Raw genomic sequence first — 24,602 nt, forward strand, 5'->3', positions numbered from 1 at the left:
AGACCCCCAAATTACAGGTCTCACTAAAGGTTACTTTTGGTGCTCTGTCAAACTCCAAGTCAATGAGCTATCAAACACTAATGCTGGAAGATAAAATTGGGGGGTAGCATTGAATGAATTTATGATCCATTTTTTCTTACACTGGCTCAAGAAGATAGTTCTTAATGTTCTGTTGTTAACATTTGGATGTGACTTCAGAATATACTCAAAATACACTATCAATTTCCTTCTCCAATTTTCTCTAAGCTAAGAAAATTACCAATGATTGTAAAAAATAAAATCAAACTTGGTGATTGGGCCTTCTGAGTCTTAAGAAATCCTGGTACCTTATCTTCAACATTTAAAATTAACATATTGTAGCCTTGGATATTTTTCATTAACTTTTTGCTTATTTTAGTAGGTTCTTGGCAATAATGTCATTTGTACCTGTTTATTTTCCTAAAAGCAACTTTAAACTGCCCAGGATTTTGACAGTTTTGTTCACTACTGTAGACCCAGCATCTAAAGTGGGCAGTACAAAGAAAGTGCTCACTTATTTATTGAATTAATGAATATATCTGAAAAAACAGTTTTGGTGTCTCCTCTGAATTTTATATTTATTCTATGACTTGTGTGAAAGTGATGCATAAAGATGGCAGTCAGATAAAACGCTATTTTCAGATATTTATGATTATATTTTCCAGTGCCACTTTTAACTTTGATTGCATACATGAAATTACACTTAAACTTTCAATTGTCCCAGCACACAGGTGTTAACATTCCATATTTGCATAAGAGTCCTAGTTACTACTGATGTTTATGACACTATTCTTCTGGGTTAAAATATTTATAGCTCTATTTTTTAATCGCTATTTTCTATTTTAATGCAATTGTTTATTGTCTGACCCTACCCCTCAACCCCCCACACACGCACGCAAGCATCCTCCACAAGGCAAGGATTTTTTATTTTATTCACTGATATGACCAAAGTGTCTAGAACAGTGCCTGGCGCAGAGCAAATATTTGTTGAATGAATAAATGAATTCCAAACTCTGCAGCTTAAAGCTACAGAACACTTAGTGTTGACAAACTTCTTAAATAAGATAGTCTCACTGGGGGTTTAAATTGCGTTTCTCTTCAACTTACTAACGAAGTTGAGCATCTCATCATATTCATCTGCTATTCGTGTTTTTCCCCTTGTGAAATGCTTGTTCATATCTTTTGCCCATTTTTCTAATGGGTTGTGTTTTTTTCTTAAATATGTATAGTTCTTTATATAGTTGATTTAATCCTTCAAGTTATAAATTAGCAAGTACCCTCTCTCTGTCTTTTCATTTTATTTATAGTGTCCATGAATAGATGCTCTTGATTATAATACAGCTGGATTTATCAATCTTTTCATATATGGTTACTGACATCTGTAGTTTTTTAAAATAAATTCTTCCCTATACTGAGATATAGACATTTGCTTCTTTTTCCTCTAAAGGTATTGCAGTGTAACTTTCACATTTAGTTTGATTTTTTTAAATTGAAGTACAGTTGATTTACAATATTGTGTTAGTTTCAGATGTACAGCAAAGTGACTCAGTTATACGTATAATTTTTTCAGATTATTTTCCATTATAGGTTATTACAGCATACTGAATATAGTTCCCTGTGCTATACAGTAAATCCTTGTTGCTTATCTATTTTATGTATAGTAGTTTGTATCTGTTAATCCCATACCCCTAATTTATCCTTCCTACCCTCCCTTTCCCATTAGGTAACCATAAGTTTGTTTTCTATGTCTGTGATTTCTGTGCATGGCGTGAGGCAGGTACCCAACTGTATTTCTATCTGCATGGATAACCAGGTGCACCAGAACCATTTATTGCATAGTCTCTCCTTTTCCCAGGGATTTGCAAAGCTACTTCTCTCATGTGACAAATCCCAAATATAGATGGGTCTGTTTCTGGGATGGTATGTTCCATTTGTCAACTTGTCTGTCTGTGTAGCAATACCACTAAGTCTTAATTATAGCTTATAACAACTCTTTGATATCTGATAGGGCAGGCCCCCAGCTCCTTATGGTTCTCCAAGAATGTCTTGGTTATTCTTGGGCCTGTATAGTTTCATTTTTCTCTAGAAATGTTTCATAGCTCAAATGCTGCGGCAAAGAGAACAACTGAGAGGATGGTTCAGGATTGGGGGAAAGTAAGTAAGAGTGGTAGAAGGAATCGATCAAGAGGAGATTGACGGACTGGTGGAAATGAAGGGGCCAGAGATCTGTAAGTCAAAATGCAAGTACCGGGCTTCCTTGGTGGCGCAGTGGTTGAGAATCTGCCTGCCGATGCAGGGGACAAGGGTTCAAGCCCTGGTCTGGGAAGATCCCACATGCTGCGGAGCAACTAGGCCCGTGAGCCACAACTACTGAGCCTGCGCGTCTGGAGCCTGTGCTCCGCAACAAGAGAGGCCGCAACAGTGAGAGGCCCGCGCACCGCGATGAAGAGTGGCCCCCGCTCGCCGCAACTAGAGAAAGCCCTCGCACAGAAACGAAGACCCAACACAGCCAAAAATAAATAAATAAATAAATAAATAAAAGAATGAACCTACATTGTCACATCATAATAAAAAAAAAAAATGCAAGTACCATAGGAGCAAGACAGTGTAGAATCTGGAGGAAGAAGGGTCAGAAGGTAGGATACAGATTTTTAAGACTTCAGACGAGGAGTGGCTTCAAGTTATGATACAATCCTGAGAGGGAGTGGGCTGCTGAAGCAAAATGGAATAAAAGTCTCAGGTGTGTTGAGGAAGGCAAGGAACACGGACGCTAGAAAGAGGAGTCACCAGCACGAATACTGAAGTTTCCTAGGACTTAAAGAGAAAATGACTATTTGACAAGTGCCAAGGTCCTCAATAAATGTGGAGAGGGAACTAGAGATAAGAAAATTAGAGGAAAGAGGGATGGAGATGAAAGCCTAAAAGGAAAATGGATTTTTACTTGAGAGCGGAAGATAAAGATACATGAAGCACACATGTTTGGGAGCGACTGCCTACCTATTTCAGCTACTCCCCACCCATATTTTCTACTGAAAAAGTAGAACTAGGAGGCTGTATTTCAACCAACTGATTCCTATTCTCATACTCTGATGACTCAGCCTCAGCTGTTTCAATCAGCACCTTTCAGACTTCTCTCCCATGAATTCAGTTTTGAGTATACTAAGAGACAGTGAAATGGAAGAAAGGAAGCTGACATTTGGAGGTATATGAGTCACACTGACGGCTGAGCACTCAAGGGAAGGTCTGTGATTTCCACTACTGAAAACACAATCAGATTCTGCCTTTTAAAACACTGTGAGATAAAAGAAAATATATAACTTGGTCTCTGTTCCCTGTTCCTGGCAAGAGCCCCTAAAGCCCTTGTAATTTCCTAAGTGATAAGAGCACTAGGGCATCTTTTGTTCTAATGAGGCAACTCTGGGTGGGCTCCTGGATGGCTCCTGGATGAGGGCTGGTCACCAGAAAAACCAAGTCATGATTAGAAGCTTGGAATTTTCAGCCCCCTTCCCACCCCCATCCCACCCCAATTCTCCAGAGGGGGAGAGGGACTGAAAATGGAGTTAATAATTGAGCATATCTACATGAAGAAGCCTCCATAAAAATCTCAATAGCACAGGATTTAGGGAGCTTCTGGTTAGCAAACACATCCACACACTGGCAGAGTGAAACACCTAACTCCACAAGGACACCTGTGCTCAGGACCCTCCCAGGCCTCCCCTTAACGTATCTTTTTGCCTGCCTGTTCATCTGTATCCTTTATAATATCCTGTAATAAACTAATAGGCATAAGTAAATGTTTCCCTGAGTTCTGTAAGCTCTTCTAGCAAGTAACTGAACCCAAGGGGGAGAAGGTCACGGGAACCTCTGATGTGTAGTCAAGTCAGGCAGAAGATGTGGGTAATCTGGGGACCTACTACTTGCGATTGGTATCTGAAGCGGAGAGCAGTCTTGTGAAACTGAGTCCTTAATCTGTGGGATCTGACACTACCTCCAGGTAGACAATGTTAGAATTGAGTTACGTTGTAGGACACCCAGCTAGTGTCAGCTAGAATTGCTTGTTGTGGAGAAAAAACCCCACATATTCAGTGACCAGAAGTTTCAGAAGTGAAGTGTTTTGTGTGAGTGGTAAAGGAGTCACGTAAAAGGGAAAACAGCTTCTTCTACTGCACCAGCCCTGGAGGCCTTGAAAGAGTTTTCCCATTCCTACACTTTAGGTATATGTGTACACACAAAATGAAAAGCGAGAAAAAGGGGAGAAAGATATCGAAAGTACATAGCGAGGAATGGTAAGGTACAAGGATTTGTTTTAAGCCACAGTTACAAAGGCAGATCTCTAATACAGGATACTAAAAGTAAAAAAAAAAAACAACTGTCAATAGAGGAAGAGCTTACCTTTGAAGAATCAACTCTGCTTGTTGTTTAGAAATAGTTACACCTAGTATCTGGAGAGACTGGACAATTTCAGAAGCCTCAATTCTTCCTTTAAAAAATCAAAATTATAAACTCAGAACTGATAAGACCTTAGAAATCATGAATTTCAAATCCCTCACTTTATAAGGGAGAGCCTTGAACTGATTAAGGTAAAATTGTGAATTTAGATGAGCTATAGATTTGCTTAAGAACATATTGCAACACCAACTCAAATTTCAACAAATACATTAAACAAATATACACACATTATTTTATTCAAAAATCATAACAGCCTTGTAGGTAAATAATGACATTCCATCTAAAGAAAAGACTGAGAGCTTACATGGCCTTACCAAGAAATGACATTAAGAAGGAGCAAAACTGAGATTCAAATCAAGATACTCTGACTTTGAGGTAAATTCAATTAAGCTAGGCTCTATTAATTTTAAAGTATGCATTTCTACATTTTAATAAATGATTAAGCATTTATTATACATAAAGATGTAAGGCACTGAGTTAAAAGAAAGTAGAAAATGACTAAATGAAGCCAAAGAGTGTAGAATATTCTCTTGAGAAATCTGGCAATAAAAATAAAGCGGGATGATGTAGGATGATGGAAGTAGGAAAATTATTATTATAAGAGCAATTAGAGCATGTTATAGAAAGGAGAAGAATCAGAAGAGAAGAAGAAAGAGAAAACATAAGCAATAAATGTAAGATTGCATTTCCCTCAAGCATCCCACAGACTCATGAGGATCCTAAGACGAAGACGCATGGAACAGGTAAACAAACCAAAGGGTCTGATGCCAAACCAGGATTAACAGCAAAGTTCTCCAGGAAAAGAGGAACACAAAAATTACTGTTAGTGGTGAAAGGAAAGACTCCCTTTAACGGAAGGACTCTGAAGGAATGACAGGGTTTGGAGAGACTTCTCCCAGGGCGAGGAAAGGAGCAACATGAGAATCCGGACAATGTAAGAGCAGTTAGAGGCGTCACCCTGTTAGCGATGACATTTTTCAAATACCACTCTGAACAATCTCCTTTATGATTGCACTCTCAAAGAAGTACAGTTGATTCTCATTATTCACTGTAGTTACTTTCTATAAGGTCACCATGAACACAGAACTAAAGAACCAAACCACTGTTCCTAAGGGAAATACAGGGTTAGGCTCCTGTGCCTCTGGTCACAATATTCTCATCAACCAATCAATACAAAACCTTGTTTTCTGTGTGTTTCTGTTTAAAGACACCTTGTTTAATATATATTATTGACTCATAAACATTGAACTCATGGTCAACAGCACTATAACTCATGCCCGAGTGAAGCTTTTCTGACACACGTATTTTCTTCCAAAGGCACATCACAGCCTTCCCGCATTTAGGAACACTCGACACCATTTCAGCACTGTTCTTGGGAGCCATTGCAAATAGTGAAATCACCAATAAAAAGCACAAAAATGCAAAAAACATGGCACCAAGGAGACTGCAGAAGGACTTGTTTACAATAAAAAAGCTAAAACAAGAACACAGCGCATCGCCTCTTTCTATCTCAGCTAGAAATGTGCTCACCAAGCAAATGAAATTTGTGGCTGCTCAGTGCAAATCCATGAATGACTGCAAAAGCACTGTGAGTATTGATTTGGGGGTTACTTATGGAGTTAAATTTTAGCAAGTAGAAAAATTCTCAAATACAGAATTCATGAATAATGAGGACAGACTGTTTATGCTTTGCTTTAAGAAAGTCTAATAAACAAAAGTATGAACCTATAATGAAAAAGTGTTTTTAAATACAAAAACAAGATAAACTGAGGGGAAACTGTTTGTATTTACTACAAATTTCATCTTTAATACAACATTATAAATCAACTATACCTCAATAAAAAATAAAATAAAAATATTTCACCTTTAATTATTTCTTCTGGTTCATTTAGAATTTTCTGAAACGGACCATTGATACCTGCATACTGTACATACTGAACGATTGGCCTCTACTTACCTGGAGATTATCCTGAGGTAGCTTCATCTCCCAGCAACTGCCTGCCCTAACAGTATATAGACAGTCCCTTCTCTGCAGCTGAACTTTAGAGGGTTCAGGGTGGGATGAAAGTTTGTGGGAAGAAATAAATTTGATTGTAAGAATTGAATTTTGCTACAAGATTGGACTAAGGTAGACTTGGAATATACAATGTAAGGTTTATGGGTGGTAACAAATATTCTAACGGTACTACTTTCCACCACAAACTCAGCTCTTCCTAGCCAAGTCACAGATTTGAACGATCATCAATACCATTCAAAGGGTTTAGTTGTTTCTTTGTTTGAAGGAACTTGCCTTGAGTCTAACTGAAGTTAATGTTCAGTAAAAATCAGGGATCAGCAAACTATAACCCTCTGGCCAAATAAGGCCAGTTGCCTGCTTTTGTAAATAAAGTTTTATTGGAACACAGCCACGCCTACTCATTTACATATTATCTATGACTGTTTCTGCACTGTGACAGCAGAGATGAGTACCTGCAACTGAGATCATACGGCCCACTAAGCTAAAATACTATCTGGACTTTTACAAAACAAAGAAGTTTGCCTATCCCTGGTATGAACCATATTGTCTCTCAATTTATTTGTTTAACTTGTTTCTTGAATAACAAATCTTGAATGAAATGGCCTTGACCACTCATGTGTGGGGAGGGGTCTGAGGCTGCATTATACATTTTTAAAATAAATGCCCTCTTCCTACCAAAGGTTGCCTCTGGTGATAAGGGTTTGATAGCTCTTCCCTTTCTCCTACGGTGGCCCTTACTTCTTGCTCCACATGACTGGGGCTCCAAGCTATTAATCTAAATAGAAAAACTATAATCCCAATCAGAAGGTATATATTTAAACGTCTATCTGCTGTTTTCTTTTCTAACTTTCAGAATCAGAGCATCTTCTTTGATCACATGTAATTCTTTCAAAAAGACTATCAAATATAAGATACTCTGAAAGTTGTTTAAATTTTAGAATATATAATACTTACGCTTAGTAAGAATAAAAATAAGTCTCTTGCCCAGAGAGCAAAAAAACATAACTATTATTTTTAACCCACAGTTTTAAGTCAAATCAGTATAAGGTTCCATAATTAATATATTACAAAGGCCCTACTCACAGTTTATGATTCATTGGGCAAAGCTACATATAACTTTTCTTCACTAAAAACATTCTATATAAAAATCACATTACTAAGAAAAACAAGCATTAACACAAGTAATAATTATCATCTAAAAGTAGACTGACTAAATATACATTGTTTTAGACTTTTGGAAGCGTGAGATGTGCTGGTGATAAATAGAAAAGAAAGACGCACCATCATTATTTTTGTCCAAACTCTTAAATGCCAATTTCATTTGTTTCTCATGGTCTTTAAGGTACTTCATAAATTCTTCAAAATCCAGCTTTCCATCTTTGTTGACATCACCAGTAGTAAAAATTTTCTACAAAAAAGGAAAAAATTAGAGATATTTTTATATGGGTTAAAAATATTAGATTTTTTGTACAAACACGTCAAGCAGATTGGCTGTTTTCCTATTAAGACTTGTATTTTATAAATCCTAAGATAGAAGACAAATCTTGACCTAAATTTAAATGTTTAAAATAGTATTTTTTCCCTTTAATTTCCAAAATTAAATAATCTTTTCCTAAAGATGATTCTTATAAAAAGCTGTCATATCAAACTGTCTATCTCTATTAAGAAAAATCATTCCTGGGCTTCCCTGGTGGCGCAGTGGTTGAGAGTCTGCCTGCCAATGCAGGGGACACGGGTTCAAGCCCTGGTCTGGGAAGATCCCACATGCCGCGGAGCAACTAGGCCCGTGAGCCACAATTACTGAGCCTGCGCGTCTGGAGCCTGTGCTCCGCCACAAGAGAGGCCGTGATAGTGAGAGGCCCGCGCACCGCGATGAAGAGTGGTCCCCACTTGCCGCAACTAGAGAAAGCCCTCGCACAGAAACGAAGACCCAGCACAGCCATAAATAAATAAATAAAAATAAATAATTTAAAAAAAAAAAAAAAAGAAAAATCATTCCTTTGAGAAAGAAATAATATATTATTTCACACAAATATATGTATTGATATACACACACACATATATATACATAATATATATGGATACAATATATAAAATTGATAATACTATACATATAATTATATGAATACAATATATAAATGGATATTATATATATATACACATATAATACTATATGTATTATACATACACATATGTACATGTATAATTCTATATATTACATATACATATGTACATAATACGTATATACATAACACTACATATGGACACACATACATACACAAAATAAATGTATTCCAGTAATCCCAGGTTAGGTTAACATATTTTTTTTTAATCTTGTAATTTACCACAGTAACAGAATAAAAAAGAAAAGTCATGTGGTTACCTTAATAAATGCGGACAAACATTTGATGGATTCAATATCATTTGTGACTAAAAACTCTGAGCAAACTAGGAATGGTGCTTCCTCAAACTAATAAAGGGTATCTACAAAGAATTCTATCCTTTTTTGTTTAAACAAGTATGACTAGGATTCTCTTATCTGCAACCTAAATGCCATCAATTATTATTTACAGTTTTAAAAGCAAATACATTTGTAGTGTCACTGAAAAATAATTATTCCTATTTAATTACTTTCACAAATTAGATTGAGGATGATTTTCAACTGGAAATTATTTTCTGATTACTCAACACATATACTGAGATTTGCATAATCCAAGAGAAAATGTCACAGCATTCTGGGGCCCCATTTATGTACTGAAGTTTCATCTAAGAAGTTCATATTTTGGTCAATGAAAATAACAGTGAACAACTATCATTTTAGAAATTACAAGTTAAAGGACATCTCTAATGCTATCTTTGAAAAGCCTGATTTTTTTACCCATGTTTCATTAGCCTTTGTTACGATAAATAAAGATTCCCAGAGTTACAACTGTCTAATGACTCTGACTTTTGAGTTTTCTTGCCTATTCCTCTGTGGAAATAAAGACCAGTCAAAGGAGAAAAGGAAAGGCTGTTTATTCTGAGATTACTATAGCAAGGAAGTCAACCACTGTCACTTGTATTTTGGCTCAAAGGCAGGAAGAAGAGTGAGAAAGCTTTACAGTAGAAAAAAAAGGAGTTTTGGGTTGTGCCCTGATTGGAGACTGTTGGCCTGGGTAAACTGGAGGTGGGCTAAAGCAAACGTGGGGCATCCTGTGTGATTGGTTAGGGGGGCATATTTGGCTTTCTCTGGATGGTCCTAAGTTGGAAGCAGGGACAAAAATTGGGGAAAATGTCAGTTATCAATTAATTTCTGGCCATTTGGGGCTGACTGTTACACAAGTTATTGTTTAGCTTCCTGGACTGTCACTAGAGATAGCATTCTGGCTTCCAGTAAGTCTGACTTATAGCAGGTTGGCTTCCTGGATCGTTTATTATAGACAAGGGGTAGTTTTCTGGGTAGGTCCTAGGTCAAAGTTCAAATTTTTTTTAATTAAATATAGTTGACTTACAGTATTAAGTTAGTTTCAGGTGTACTACATAGTGATTTGACATTTGCACACATTATGAAATTCAAAGTTCAATTTTAAATATGGTCTAACCACTGTCTATTTGCGTATTCAGTCTCTCACCTTTCACAGCAAAAAAAAACCAAATCAAGTATCATTCAAAAAATCTGTTATCAGAATAAAAGGTTGTATCTTTTCTTTCTTAGCAGTATGTAAGTACCATTTCTATATTTAAAGAATCAATTGAATTCTCAATCTATATAAATAAACTTCTACTAGGGAAGCTAGAGACATGGGGGAGAAAACTCACATCAAAACTTCCTAGAGGTATCACCAGCACCTGAGGAAAAGCCACATCAGTTTCCCTGAAATATAAGGTTCTATGTGGCTGGTGCAGAGACTGCCAGAGTTTTGATATGTGAGACATCATCAGTCATAAAAAGCCTTTATATGGCTCACACCACCTCTTACCAAAAACAAAAGACAAATATGCAACAAAATTTGTTTTGATAAAGAAGAAATGTGTTTTAAAGGGTTAAGCTTGTTTATGGCATAATCCTGAATTTCTTATGAAAGGTTAGTTTGTATCAAATAAACAAATATCAATACAAGTCACATGTGAAAATCTAAGTACAAGAGTAGCTTTAAAAAAGCATGAAGGACATTTAGGTTTAAAAGGAAAAACAATTTAAAAATCCAAGTAAACTTTACAGAGATAATATTTTGGACTGTTCTGGTCCATGGACAACATCCAGTCCAGGCCTCTGATGTTACAAATGAGGAAACCAGGACACAGTGCTTGGCATATAGAATGTGCTCAAAATACAACTGATCAATGACTAAGTGAATGATCAAAATAAAGACTCCCAAAGTTCACACGGCTAATCGGAAGAGTTTTACCAAATCTTAACATGACAGAACTCATCTGACAGTTTTTTGAGCATGAAGTGCCAATTATCTTCAATGAATTTGCCAGTCTTTAACTCTCATGGATCTCCATCTATTGGGTTAAACATCCAAAGAGCAAAGATAATTGGAAAGTAATAATTATACTCAATAATAACTTCTGAACAGAAAATAACTTGGAAATACACTGATAGAAATATGCATTAGGCACTGCATACTGAGAAGTATCCTCTCATCTAGGTTGCTGGGGAAAAGATGTGCAAAGGAAACAATGCCCAAGCTCATTCTTCAAAAGTCTGACGATAAAGGCACCTTATGAGGAAACAGCAGCATGGGAGAAACGCCAAGAGTACAAGCCACTCAGACTGATTGCCCTCCTTCCAAGAACAGAAACCAAAATACACTATTAGAGAATTTCCAACTACCACACAACTCCCAAAACACACAGTGATTATGCCAGTTCCCCAAAGTGGGAAGAGAGCATCTTTGGCCTAAATGCACATCTAGGCTACTAATAACAGGTGAGTACATTGAACAAGGTGACTCCAAAAACAAGGTTGCAGCCAACATCTTGAGAGCAATTTGAATTTAGAAGTGTTATTAGAGCCAGGGAGAAAATTGAGAAAAATGCTTGAGAGGAGTATTAATAACGTTGTTATTCTTCATACAGTAACGTTGGTAATAGACCTGAAAACTATAGTGGGGCCCAGCATCAAGCTTGGGAACGTGTAAATTTGGCTTTACCCTTCTCTGCCCAAGGCCCCTCCAGAATTCTCAGACCCAACGTCTCTCCGACCACAGTCCCACTGAAGCCCACCTTCCCTTTATCTTGAATGACCCCTATGTCCTGCAGGCCTTCCTGAAGTTCAAGGATGTCCAGGGTCCCATCTTCATTATGGTCTAGGTACAAAAACAGTTCTTCATAGAAGGCGTCCATCTGGGATGTCTCTGGCAACAGAAGTGCTTCGGGTGGTCCACGCTGTGACCCCCGTTAGTCTCCCCGAGGTGGAAGTGAGAGGGAGGATGGTGATCTCTGCCCACCACAGGCCGAGTTGGAAAAGACCTAAGGTAGCAGCCGCCTCTCTGCTACCAAAGCCAAAGCCCCTGGGCCAGGTACAGAACGGAAAGGGGACGGTTCATCGCAACGGCTCCAGAGCAGAGGCACGAGATGCGCTGGGAGCCTCGGAGGGGTTGGTGCTGGAGGTCAGGCCTGGAGTGTGAGGCCATGGAGTTCCGGCCCCACTCCCAGATCAGCCAATCAGACTCCCTGTTTCCCACCTCACTCCAGGAAGAGCCTTTTCTCCAGAAGCTTCCTGAGAGGCCTCCGCACAGGTCTGTCTCTAAAGGTAGAACTTCTTTTTAGAGAAAAGTGGGTAGGGGAGTTCTGAGACATGGACTTTGAGGCCATAATGACTGGTGGTGTTGGTCCAACATTTTTTTTTTTTTTTAAGTTGTCTGGTCACACCTAAGACTTCTTCTTCTAAGGTTAAGGCACTTGGGAATTACTGTAATGAAGCTTGGGACCAGAATGAAAATCTGACTATGTGGGCCTTTCCTTCTGTGATCCTCTCCCCCAGTTCCTTATCTTCACTCAGTATCTTCAGTGGCTCCAGAGCAATGCTGCTGAACAGACGGAGTCCCATCTCCATCTGTACAGATTTTGGCAGCACACTTGGGAGGATAATCTCAAAATGGGCAGAAGTTAAGTCAACTGGGGTCCAGGAGATACTCATAAACAATGTTTATGGCGTCTTCTTAATCGCCACTTTCCGTAACCGCTGAGAGCTCTGGCTTCCCTATACACATACCTGTGGTCCCTCATCTGGCTCCACTGGAAATGTGGAAGTGTAGTTTCACAGTCAAAATTCCACTTTTTACATAAGTTACTTTTAAAAATATGGAGTACTCTTTAAAAACTTGAATGTTAAAATTCATATGGAGTAACAAGAACTCTCATGCTGGTGGGAATGCAAAATGGTACACCTGGGAAGACAGTTTGGCAATTTCTTACAAAACTAAACACACTTTTACCATATAATCCAGCAATCATGCTCCTTGGTATCTACCCAAAGGAGTTGAAAATGTATGTCCACATGAAAATCTAAACACAAATGTTTGTAGCAGCTTTATTCATAATTGCCAAAATTGGAAGCAACCAAGATGTAGGTGAACGGGTAAGTAAACTGTGGTACATCCAGACAATGGACCATTATTCAGTGTTAGAAAGAAAAGAGCTATCAAGCCATGAAAAGACATGGAGAAATCTTAAGTTCATATTACTAAGTGAAAGAAGCCAATCTGAAAAGGTTACATACTGTATGATTCTAGCAATATCATATTCTGGAAAAGGCAAAACTATAGAGACAGTAAAAAGATCAGTGGTTGCCAGACAGTTGGAGAAATGGGTGGAAGGATGAATAGACAGAGCAGAGAGGATTTTTAGTGCAGTGAAAAATACCCTGTATGATTCTGTAAAGATGGATACACATCATTATACATTTGTCCAAACCGATAGAATATACAACACCTAAGGTCAACTATGGACTTGGGGTGATATGTCAATGTAGGTTCATCAACTGTAACAAATGTTACCACTCGGTGTCAGATGTTGATCATGGGGGAGGCTATGCATGCATGGGGGCAGGTGAGATATGGGAAATCTCTAGACCTTCCTCTTAACTTTGCTGTGAACATAAAACTGCTCCCCCAAAATAAAATTTTTTTAATTCATAAAGGTAATCTAATCAAGCCATTATCTGTCAGTTTTTGTTCTGTTTACTCATCATGTCAAGTACTGAAAACACAAAGAGGACCATCCCATGTCCTTGAACTACCCATGGATTTGCCAGAAAGAGATTATGCCATGCTTAGTCATAAGTACTACTGCAAGCTTCGCAACAAACGTTTCTCCCCAGAGCTGCTGAGCAGTGGCAAACATCTAATATTGTTTCACAAGATGTGCTGTGGCCCAATCAACAAGGAATTCTCCAACAAAAGAGAATTTTACAGTCCACAGGGAATGATCCTTCCCTGGGCATTGCAGAGAATGCAAGTAGTCACAAAGAGTCATAGAAGACAGACATCCAGGCAGGCGCAAGAGTCTAAAGACCAAGTAGAAGAGACAGAAGTCACAGCCAGACTTCTGAATAAAGAAAACAGACTAACAGCATTTTATAGAACTGATAGAAGAGAGCAAAACATAGACTTGATCATCTCATCATTTTATTGCCTTAATTCTAAATCCAGATTTTTTTTTTTTGGTCCTACACTATTCTGAAGTCTTCCAAGCCTAAACTGAACCAAAATAAGCATACTTCCAGCTAAAACTGCTGACTCTTCATCATCAGTTTATTTTTCTGATTTCCATTTCAGTAAATTAAAATTCAGATTATTTCTTCTGCTCTTTGATGTTCTGAAATTTTTTTCCTCAGAGTACCTCAAATGACATCCAAACATTGGAATTGCCTTTTAAAATGTTCTAATGTGGGCTTTGATGAAAAACAATGAGGAGGAGGAGGAGGAGGGGGAGGCAAAGAGGGAGGAGGGAGGAAACGATGGAAAATACTCCAAAAAGCAGACAGGATTACTAGATTCTTATGGGAAAATTAGTAATAACTACTGTATCTCCTTGTTCCTCATACTACCTTCTGCTCTCAATTCCTGAGTCGTAGGAGAACTTAATGTGAATTTTATCTCTTCTAAAACACTGATTTCATAATGAGGAGATTTGGAAACACATGGAAAAGCAGGGTCATTCATATCAGAAGAAACCATAGTGAGTTCGCCTCTAGCTAGTTCTTAATTTTGTCTAAGGACTTGCCTTGATGTCTTTTCCCTTCCCTGTATACTTTTGGAACACTTAGTAACAATTAGTTATTGTATTCCTTATTATGTTCCACATTCTTTCCATTTAAGGCCTAAAGGAACTTAAACAGAAATTTGCTCTCTTCTACATGCCAAACTCGTTACAAAAGCCTGGCAACATGGAGATGAGATCAAGTCAGACAGAAATTTATAGAGATTTCACTTTAGGTTGAGTATTTGTTTTAGATGCAAATTATCCTGAAACCTTCCCTTGAAGAATCACCCCATAGTTCTCATTTCTAGATACTCAAGTGGGTAATCTCCCCAATCCTTGACATTATACAAACCCTTGACCTATGCCTCTGAAATTCTCCCCCATAAAGACTGACCATGTAACCCTAATTCCAAGTATTTGATCGGCTACTGTCGCCCAGGCTTGCCTCCACACCCTCTCTTCCTCCTGTTTTTGCACAGCCACCAGAGTGATCTTCCTAAGTCATAAGTTTGCCTGTGTCCCCTCTTGCTTAAAACCTCCCAAGTGCTCTCATCACTTAAATGATAAAAGTCCAAGCCACCTGGCAGGTCCTCAATGCCTTTCATGATCTGGCCCTTGCCTGGCCCTGACATGACACTAATCCTCAAGAAGGCCAACTGGTCACTCGGTGGAAAGTCAGTTATATTGGGTGCTTCCTGTGGTGTAAGGGGCACTGGGTCTTCCTCAAAGGAAGGTAGGGGTTTCCCTTTCCTGCCCACAAAGGTTCAGATAGCACCACTATCTGGGGGCTTGTGGAATGCCTGAGCCACAGGCATGAAATCCCTGCAGAACACACCATCTGACCAGGGGATCCCTTCATAGTGTAAGAGGTGTGGACATGGGCCCAAGACCACTGGATCCACTGGCCATTTCACACCCCACACCATCTGGAAGCAGCCAACCTCACAGAATGCTGGAATGTCCTACTGAAAGCACAGCCGAAGCACCACCTAGGAGACAATATTTGGCAAAAATGGGTTGCCACCCTTCGGGATGCCGTTATGTACACTAAATCAGAGAACTACCATGTGGCTCTGTGACCCCCAAAGGAAGAATACATGAGTCCAGGAACTAAGAGGTGGAAGCAGGAGCGGTCCCACTTACTATCACTCCCAATGACCCACTGGGGACTTTTTGCTTCCCGCCCCCACAACTCTGGGCTCTGCAGGGTTAGCTTCTGGTCCCCAAGCAGGATAGATATACTCTTGTCAGGGAACACAATGAGGGTCCCATTGAACTACAAGCTGTAACTTTCACCTGGACATTTGTAACTCCTTGTGTCCAGGGACCAACAGGCAAGAAAAGAAGTCATCCTCTTAGTAGGTGTAAATTGGCCCTGATCAGCAGGAAGCAGGGCTGCTTCTACACCGCAGAGACAGAGGGGAATACTTATGGAACCCAGATGATCCATGTGGACCCCAGGGATGCCCAGTTATAACTGTGAATGGGCACATGCAGCAACACTGGCCTGAGAAGCTCAGACACTGCAGAAAGGAAAGCGTGGGTCACACCACCAGGTAAGTCACAGAGACCTGCAGAGAGTCTAGCTCAATGTGAGTGGAATTTAAAATAGACAGTCAAGAAGGGAAATCATGAGTGCCAGTTGTGACCAAGTGAAGCAATGGGGACTGTAGTTTGTCCCACTGTCCTCCCTGAGGAAGAGAGGCTGAGAACAATAAGGGAGCACTCCCCAAAGCTATGCTGAGAAGCACATCTGTGGGAGCCATGGAGTGGCCTGTGGAGGCCAGGTCAGGTCGCTCCACAGGCGAACCTGCTGCAGGAGCAGAGGTGACTGACAGCCCACCTGCCACACCTTTGGACCTCTGGACCCACTGCAGCACTCACTCCAAGGCCACGCTTGCCCTGGGCTGCTCCGACCAATGACTAGTACAGCACGGGGCAGCCACTGCAGGACTCTCCTAACAGATTACCTTTCCTCAGTGACTCCCCGTTAGCCTAGTTGAGACTTTCTAAGAACTATGCTTTGGTCTGAAGTTCTTCCTAAACCTTCTTTTTTCTTGCGCTCTTCTAACAGGGGTTAAACTTGTATCGTGGTCTGAAGACACCCCCTTCGACCCACTCCTGTTTCCTCTCCCTTACCCTTCTTTTGCACACCCAATCCCATCTTGGTTTCTGCTCCTAGGAGAACCAGAAATGACGCAGTTCGCACCAGCAGTAGCCCAAGACAAGAGGTGAGAACATGGGGTTTGGGAACTGGCTCATTCACTGCCCAGCAAGCAAAGAGCCCTGAGTGGAACATGGGGCAAGGATGATGCCTTGTACAAGGTGGGAGCCCAAATGCTGAAGATTTCCCAGCGGTGACCTGGGAAAACAAGCCGTTTGAGGGGAACACCCTGGCTAGTGCAATGACTCAGGCATTTGTAAAATATGGCGGGAACCATGCTATAAGGGTAGGCAAGAAAGCGTAATGATGAAAGGAGCAATTCACCAGGAAGCTAAAACAATGCTAAATTTGAATACACTAGCAGTATAGTCCATTATATAGTCTGTTTTTAAAATAAAAGGGAAAATCAACAGACTTATAAAGGAAAGTTGGCAAATGTACAATCATAGAGGAAATTTTGACACCCCTCTTTCAAAAGTGATGGTAGTAACAGTTTTAGATAATTTAAAGGCTAATTGATTGCTTACTAGGTATCATGAATTATTCTAAATACTTTACGTATTTTAATTCATCTATTCTTCACAATAACCCTACAAGATAAGTACTCATGTTACCTCTGTCACAGATGAGGAAACTGAAGCTAAAAAGATATTTTTAATGGCCCAAAGTTAACTAGTAAGTAGCAGAACCAAGATTTAAACCCAGGTGGTTTGACTAGATTTTTCTTATTTTCTTACAAGCTCATCTATGTATGTAAAAAGATGTTTATCTGGAAAAACTATAGAATCAATAAAAAGATCAGTGGTCACGGGTGTGGGAATGAATAGGCAGAGCACAGAGGACTTTTAGGGCAGTAATAATACTCTATATGATATTATAATAATGGATGCACGTCATTATACATTTGTCCAAACCCATAGAACATACAACACCAAGACTGAACCCTAAGGTAAACTATGGACTTAAAGTGATAATGAGGTGTCAATGTAGGTTCACCTTTGGTAAAAAATGTACCATTCCGATGAGTGATGTTGACAATGGGGGAGGCTATGTATGTGATGTTTAGAGGCAGAGACTGTATGGGAAATCTCTGTACTTTCCTCTCAACTTTGTTGAAACAAAAAACTGCTCTAAAAAAAGTCTTTTATATATTTATCTTATTTTATCCAAAATTTCTAGGTATCTAGCAACAGGAGAGTTTTTGGTTTTCTTGTCCTACATATGCTGGAAATAAAAGCACTAACAACTGTTTTACAGTTAAATTTTTTTTTCTTTTAATTATTTCAAATGACCCACTGTCTTGTTTAGGGTATTTCAAATCACAGCCTTAAATCTTTTTGTACCACTGTGCTTAGATCACTGAGACATGACCCTCATCTTCAAGCTGTCTGGTCTTAGTGGAAGGCACAGCCAATAAATAAAAATAGTACCTTTTGAAAATTATAGTCGTAGCGATATAGGAGACAAAGATCTACAAATAGCAGGGTGAGACCAACTCTTCTATAGAGGGTGGTCCAGAAAAGCTCATCCCAGAGGAGGTGATATTTATTAAAAAAAAAAAAAAACAACTCTATTTTTTCCTAATCATAAAAATAATAATGTATGATCATTTTAAAAAATTGAAATAATACAAAAATTGTGAAGAAAAAAGTAACAAGGTAATTTAATGCCTACCATCCAGAAGTAATCATTATTAACCTTTAATTGAAGAATATACCCATCAAAAAAGAGTGCTGAGAATAGTTAATAATATCTGGCATGAGCACAGAGTGATACTATGTATATGTATGTAGGTATAAAATATATTTTATGTGTATGTATAGAATACATATATTATGTGTGTGACAAATATACGCCATCCTGTTCTATATGTTTGCATACACACAGTTTTATACAACTTATTTTATAATTTGTTCTTATATAAATTTTGGAAAATTGAAGACATTTTTTATTCCTGAGTTCCTCTCTCTTTTTATTAATCAGTCTTGCCAGAGATTTGTCTATTTTATTCATATTTTCAAAGAACCAACCAAAAAAGCATATAGTTGGAAATTTAAAGCACACATTTAAATAATTCATGGGTCAAAGATGAAATCATACTGGAAATTAGAAAATACTTAGAACTAAATTACAACAAAAGTACAAACTTACGGGATGAAACTAAAGAAGTGATTAAAGTGATATTGTAGCTCAAAATTAATAAATCAAGCATTTATTAATAACTCAAGAAATTAGAAAAGGGACAAATGAGTAAACCCAAAGAAAGTAGAAGGAAATAAACAAAAGTTAATGGAAGAAGATTTTAAAAACGGAGACAATCTGCAAAAAGTACCAAAAGTTGGTTCTTTCAGTGTATGAATAAAAGAGACAAAGGTTGAAGGGGAAAAAAAAAAGATTTGGCAAGATTGAAGGGAAAGCGGGGGTGGGGGGGAGATATCAGGAATAAAACAGAGAACATAACTACAGATACAGTCAGAACTTTTTTTAAATCACAAGTGAATATAAATATTATGAGCCTTGGACAGAATGGGCAGTTTCCTAAAAGTTGTAACTTTCTAAATCTGACTCAGGAAGAAATAGTAACCTGAAGAGGCCTGTAACTACTAAAGACATTGAATGAGTAGCTTAAAATATAACTACTATAAAACAGTTTATGGCTCTTATAGCTTAATCACTTTATCTCTTGGGATAGGGAATGCCAAAGTGTCCTCCTACGTTTCAGTGGGGTTGGAGAGGTTCCAAGTATCTCTGCTGATAGGGGCTGCACTTCAGGGACACAATTAAAATGACTCAGAGAAGCTGAAATTGCTCATACGACGGGCCAACCCTTCAGGTCAATGTATGTACTTAGGGCATTAAGAATGTCTTAAACAATGGAACGTCGCCTCTCCTCAACGGGAAGTTGGGGGAAACATACCACTGGTTTTCAAAGAGTTTTGAAACAGTAGACAAACTAGCTGGTGTAAGAAAGCAGCTTCGAAGAGATACAAAATGTGAGACTCTTTACAGAACTTGGGGCCCACTGAAGTGCGAGAGCTAAAAAAAAAACAGAAAACAAAAAGTGGCTAAATTTTTGCATAGGCTTAAAAAGGCCTGGGATGCATTCAGACCAAACGTACTGGGCACAGGATTTTAAATTCTTAGAGTGAGCCAGAGTGTCCACTGCACTAATTTTTCTGGAAAAGTACCGGTAGCCTTTCAGATCCTGACGCGCATTCGTTCCGGGATACCTGACCCCATTCCCGAGCTTCTGAAGCCACTCGCGGGCTGGAAGCCACAGTCCCAGCTACTTCCTGCAGAGGCGCGGGCAGTCGCCCTCCGTCCTGGCAGCGCCCAGAGTCCCCGCAGCCCTCCCGGCCCTCGGGCCCCGCAGCGACCCACCTCCTCGGCGTCCTGGCCCAGGGGGATGCCCAGGTTCTTGAGCCCCTCCTGCAGCTCGCAGATGTCCACCACGCCGTCCCCGTTGCGGTCAAGCTTGTGGAAGAGGGTCTCGTAGCGCGTCGGCGGCTCCGCGTCCTGGCAGGCCGCCGCGGGCAGCACGAAGCCCCGCAGCCAGCGCAGCATGGTCCGGGAGGCGCGGGCCGGCCCAGCCGAGGGAGGTCAGGGGGGCCGAGGGCTGATCGGGCGCGAGGCCTGGCTGTAAGGGGCCCGCGGCGCGCAAGCTGAACAGAGCCAAGTCCCCACCCGAGGCCGGCTCGGCGCACAGGGCGTGGCCGCTCCCGCTACTGCCTGGGGAGGAGCTCGCCCGGCGCCCGCCTCCCCGAGAGGCGCGGGGGACGGGCCAGGCGCTGCCTGGAGCGGGCCGGAAGTGAAAGGGCTGCGGGGTGCGGCCCGGGAGGGGCTGTGGGACCTGGGGGGGTGAGCTCTGCGGCGTCCCTAGTGGAGCTGTCAGGGGTGCGGCACGAGGAGCCAGTCCCCGGAGGTTGTGGGATTCTGCATCAGCGTATTAAAGGTGGAGCGGGGGACGGAGGTGGGGGCGGGGGTGTGAACGGGAGGACTGGGGGAGCAGCTTGAAGCTCAGGTTACTTAACTTCAAGCTCCCTTCCCTTCGGGCTTGGAGCCCTGGCGAACTGCCCAGAAACAGTCCTCTCTGCAGGGACACTGGGCCTTCTCGGGCTTTGTCTCGCACAGATCTCCGCACTTTTTCGTGCAACTCCGCGGACGCTACACATCTCTGGGACTGTTTACTATTCGCAAAAAATGAGAGAGTTGGGTGGCTGCTCACCTGGGATGGGAATTAAGCTTTAAGAAGCAGAGGAGTTAAATCTGAAAGCAATTAAGAAACAAAAAGGAACACTTAAAACTAATACGGTATTATATAATTATAGCTCAACAAAACTGGGCGCGGGGTTGGGGGGCACTCAAGGGTCTTTTGCAGAAACTATCAACATCCATCCAGGTGGGCGGCGGTAAAAAGAGGGATTACTTCGCTCTACAGCTTAGTTAGTGTGATCTGCCCCGATAAATCTTAGGGAGCATCTGCCATCAACACGTATTAGAAAAACCTCAGGCCTCTCCCTCTCAAGATGGATGCAGTTACAAGGCTTGGGGTTTATTGCCCAGGAAAGACAGAACTTCTTACTGCATAACATGGGATAAGCGAAGGAACAGTGGACCTCCAAAGAAAATACCAGACAGGGTCCTAATCCTTCAGCTGTGTAAACTTGGAGATGTGGCATAACCTCCCTGGGTAGCCTCTCTCATCAGTAAAATGAGAGTATAAATATCTGTCTCATAACAACAAGGTTGTATATTGTATGTGAAAGATCTTAACACTCTCAAGTGCCAATCAGATGAGATATTAATTGTAATAATTCTCTGTTCATCCACAGCTGCTTATAGAAACTATCACTGTGTTCCTGTTACCTGCAGGAGATACAGATCTGTATTTGTACTATAAATAAGGATCTGCCCACGCTTTCTGAAACACTAAACAAAAACTAGTTCCAACAAAATCCAGGAACTCAGACCTTGAATTTACTTCCCCTCATACTACTTTATATATTTAAGACATATGCAAATCTAGAGTTTGTAAACTGAGGACTGCTTGTTTAGTAAAATCATCTTGAAACCAATTTGTTTGCTTATTTTACTTACAATTTCTGGTTTTGTTAAGAACTATCCTCTTCCTTTGGAAAGGCTTTCAAACGTCATCAAATTTTCTATCCGTCTTTAAAAACCTCTTTCAATCCCTGCGATGAACACTGTACTTGAAGAGAAGCTGCTTGAAATGGTCATCTCAGACTTAAATGTTTTTCTTCTTCTTCTTTTTCTTTTCTTTCTTTCTTTCTTTTCTTTCTTTGGAGTAAATAGAGGAATTACCTGTCAAATTTTTGACTGAGAAAACTTATGTTCACACAAAAACTTGTACAAGAATGTTTATAGCAGTTTTCTTCATAATTGCCAAAACCCAGAAATAAGCAAAATTTCTTAAATGGGTGAACAGATAAGCAACCTGTGTTACATTCATACAATGGAATACTACTCAGCAATAAAAAGGAATGAACTGATGCATGCAACCATACATTACATGACATTCTAGAAAAGGCAAAACTCTAGAGACAGAAAACAGATCAGTGGTTGTCAGGTGCTGAGGGGCAGGGAGGGAGTGATGGAACTGTTCTGTGTTTTGATTATGGTGGTGTTTATGCAACTGTATGAGCTTGTTAAAATGCACAGCACTGTGCACTCTCTAGAAATATACCTCAATAAATCTGACTTAAACATAAGTAAAATGGAATAAGAATTCTTAGCTCAAAAGATCACTGTGAAAATCAAAGTAGCTTATGAAGTACATAAACTTCAAGACTGGCTACACAAAAGTGTGGTTGCAGACCAGCAGCATCAGTATCACTTGAGAGCTTGTTAGGAATACAGAATCTCAGCACCACCACCCCAGGTCTACTAAATAAGAGTTGCACTTACACAAGAGCCTCAGGTGATCTTTCACACATTCAGGTTTAAGAAGCTCTGCTGGTGTAAAGTAATACCACTCAAAGTGTAGTTTGCACACTGGTGCCAGACTGCAAGCTGTTACCTGTTCACAACAAGGTAAGTCAGAGATTAAGAGGAAGCATTTAGAAACTTTACAGCAGTTTGATAGAGTAATTTCCTATTTGTTGAATCTAGTACATAAAAAGAAAACCTCATGGCTTGTCTTTTTATTTCAATTTTCTAATAATTCATTTTTAATTTTTTAAATAAAAGTAACTGCAATGAGTTAAGAAAACACTGTTACCACACCTAATAAAGGTGTAATTAACAATAGCAACTTTAAGCATGAGAAAAGAAAATGTTACATAGATGTTTAAACATCTGCATGAGAGAGGGCATCCCTACCCACTTGTATGCTGGTAATTCTCAAAGACCAGTGTTCCTACAGAGGTCAAGAGCAGAAACCCTGAACTCATTCGCTTCCTTAGCCCAATTTATTTCCATGGTCAGGACAGAAGTCTGGGGTTCAGCTTGCTTCCATTTTTCCCAGCATCTAGCCTTCTCAAGTACTACTGTCTTCCACTGGAACAACTTTTGAACTTAATCAATTTCATCTACTTTGCTCTTCAAAGACCTCTTTCAACACCTACTTTGAATACCATATAGTTAGGGGGATCTGCTTGAATAATCATTCTAGATTTTCAGAGTTTTAGCTGGTAAACAAGTTTACCCTTTTTATTTCCTGGAACACTTAGTTCCAATAAGACCAAAGTCTCAGCTGGTCCACAAAGACCTGATCCTATTTCAAAATCCTGGTCATTGCTGTCTCAAATTTAAGTGATCACAAAGTGGGCCAAGCGTTTGATTGGCTCACTGTAAAACCATCACTGGATAGACAATTTTATCATACAATGAGTTTTACATTTGAATGTTCTTGTAGTCTTTAGGGGAACAACAATCATTTTAAGTTTTGACTCATTTATACCATTAAGATAAGTGGATATTCTCTCCAGGTTTTCCAAGGCATTTAGGAGACAGAAATCCAGATAAGAAGGTGAATTCTGTCTCTTGCTCAGGCTATCCACTATCTCCAATCCCCCAAAAGGTAAATGCAGACAACTCTCAATCACAAAAACATGGCACTTAATTACTGAAAAACTGCCATTATTATTAAATCATGTAAATAATTCCCATTTCAAACCAGTTGTGTCAAATTCAAACTGGATTCAAAACCACATACCTCATCACTTTGAAAATAATTACGTGAAAGACTGTGTTCAGACCATCTTCAGTTTGTGAACATTTGTGTAAATTTTGTCCTGAAGACCAATAGATTGAAAGTGAAGGGGAAAAGATTGCACATCTTTTGAAGAATCAATAATCATGGAAATTGTATCAATATTCTATACTTATGTTTTTGTATGTAAAGCCTCCATCTCCTTTCCTACTTCCCTCCCTCCCTCCCTCCCTCTCTTCCTCCTGGTATCACCAGTTAAAAGCTATTAGGCAGGCTTGAGGAAAGCTGCCCAGCATGGATCAAAGCTCAAGGAAAAAAGGAAGCTGAGCAGGGCAGCAGTCTAATGGTTGGGAGACTAGTTACATACAAGAGGATAGAGCAAATAAATAAATATACTGAGGATAATGAGAGCTAGGCTTCTTGTTGTCAGGGAAGCGAGTTACAAATATGCCAAGAGGAAAACTAGAATGAACCCTATAGTTTTGGATTTGAATTAGTGGTATTGGTGTGAATTCATGGTTTTAAATATTTTTAGATACAGAAATATAGAGGGGTGTCTGTACTCACGGAGCGTACAATTTAGTCAGAGG

At 39.8% G+C, this 24,602-nt stretch overlaps 1 protein-coding gene across 1 annotated transcript in view; it reads right to left on the reverse strand.

Moving 5' to 3' along the window:
* Positions 1 to 20,671, reverse strand: part of SLC25A24 (solute carrier family 25 member 24) — a 44,292-nt gene extending 23,621 nt beyond the window's left edge. The window contains exons 1-3 of the mRNA XM_059927081.1: positions 20,223 to 20,671; positions 7,766 to 7,892; positions 4,411 to 4,498 (exon numbers count right to left, since the gene is read on the reverse strand). Coding sequence (XP_059783064.1) covers positions 4,411 to 4,498; positions 7,766 to 7,892; positions 20,223 to 20,405 — 398 coding nt within the window. The 5' untranslated portion in view covers positions 20,406 to 20,671. The remainder of the gene's footprint in view (positions 1 to 4,410; positions 4,499 to 7,765; positions 7,893 to 20,222) is intronic.
* Positions 20,672 to 24,602: the final 3,931 nt, after the last annotated feature.

This window comes from Balaenoptera ricei, chromosome 1 (assembly GCF_028023285.1).
Source record: "Balaenoptera ricei isolate mBalRic1 chromosome 1, mBalRic1.hap2, whole genome shotgun sequence".
Classification (NCBI taxonomy): Eukaryota; Metazoa; Chordata; class Mammalia; order Artiodactyla; family Balaenopteridae; genus Balaenoptera; species Balaenoptera ricei.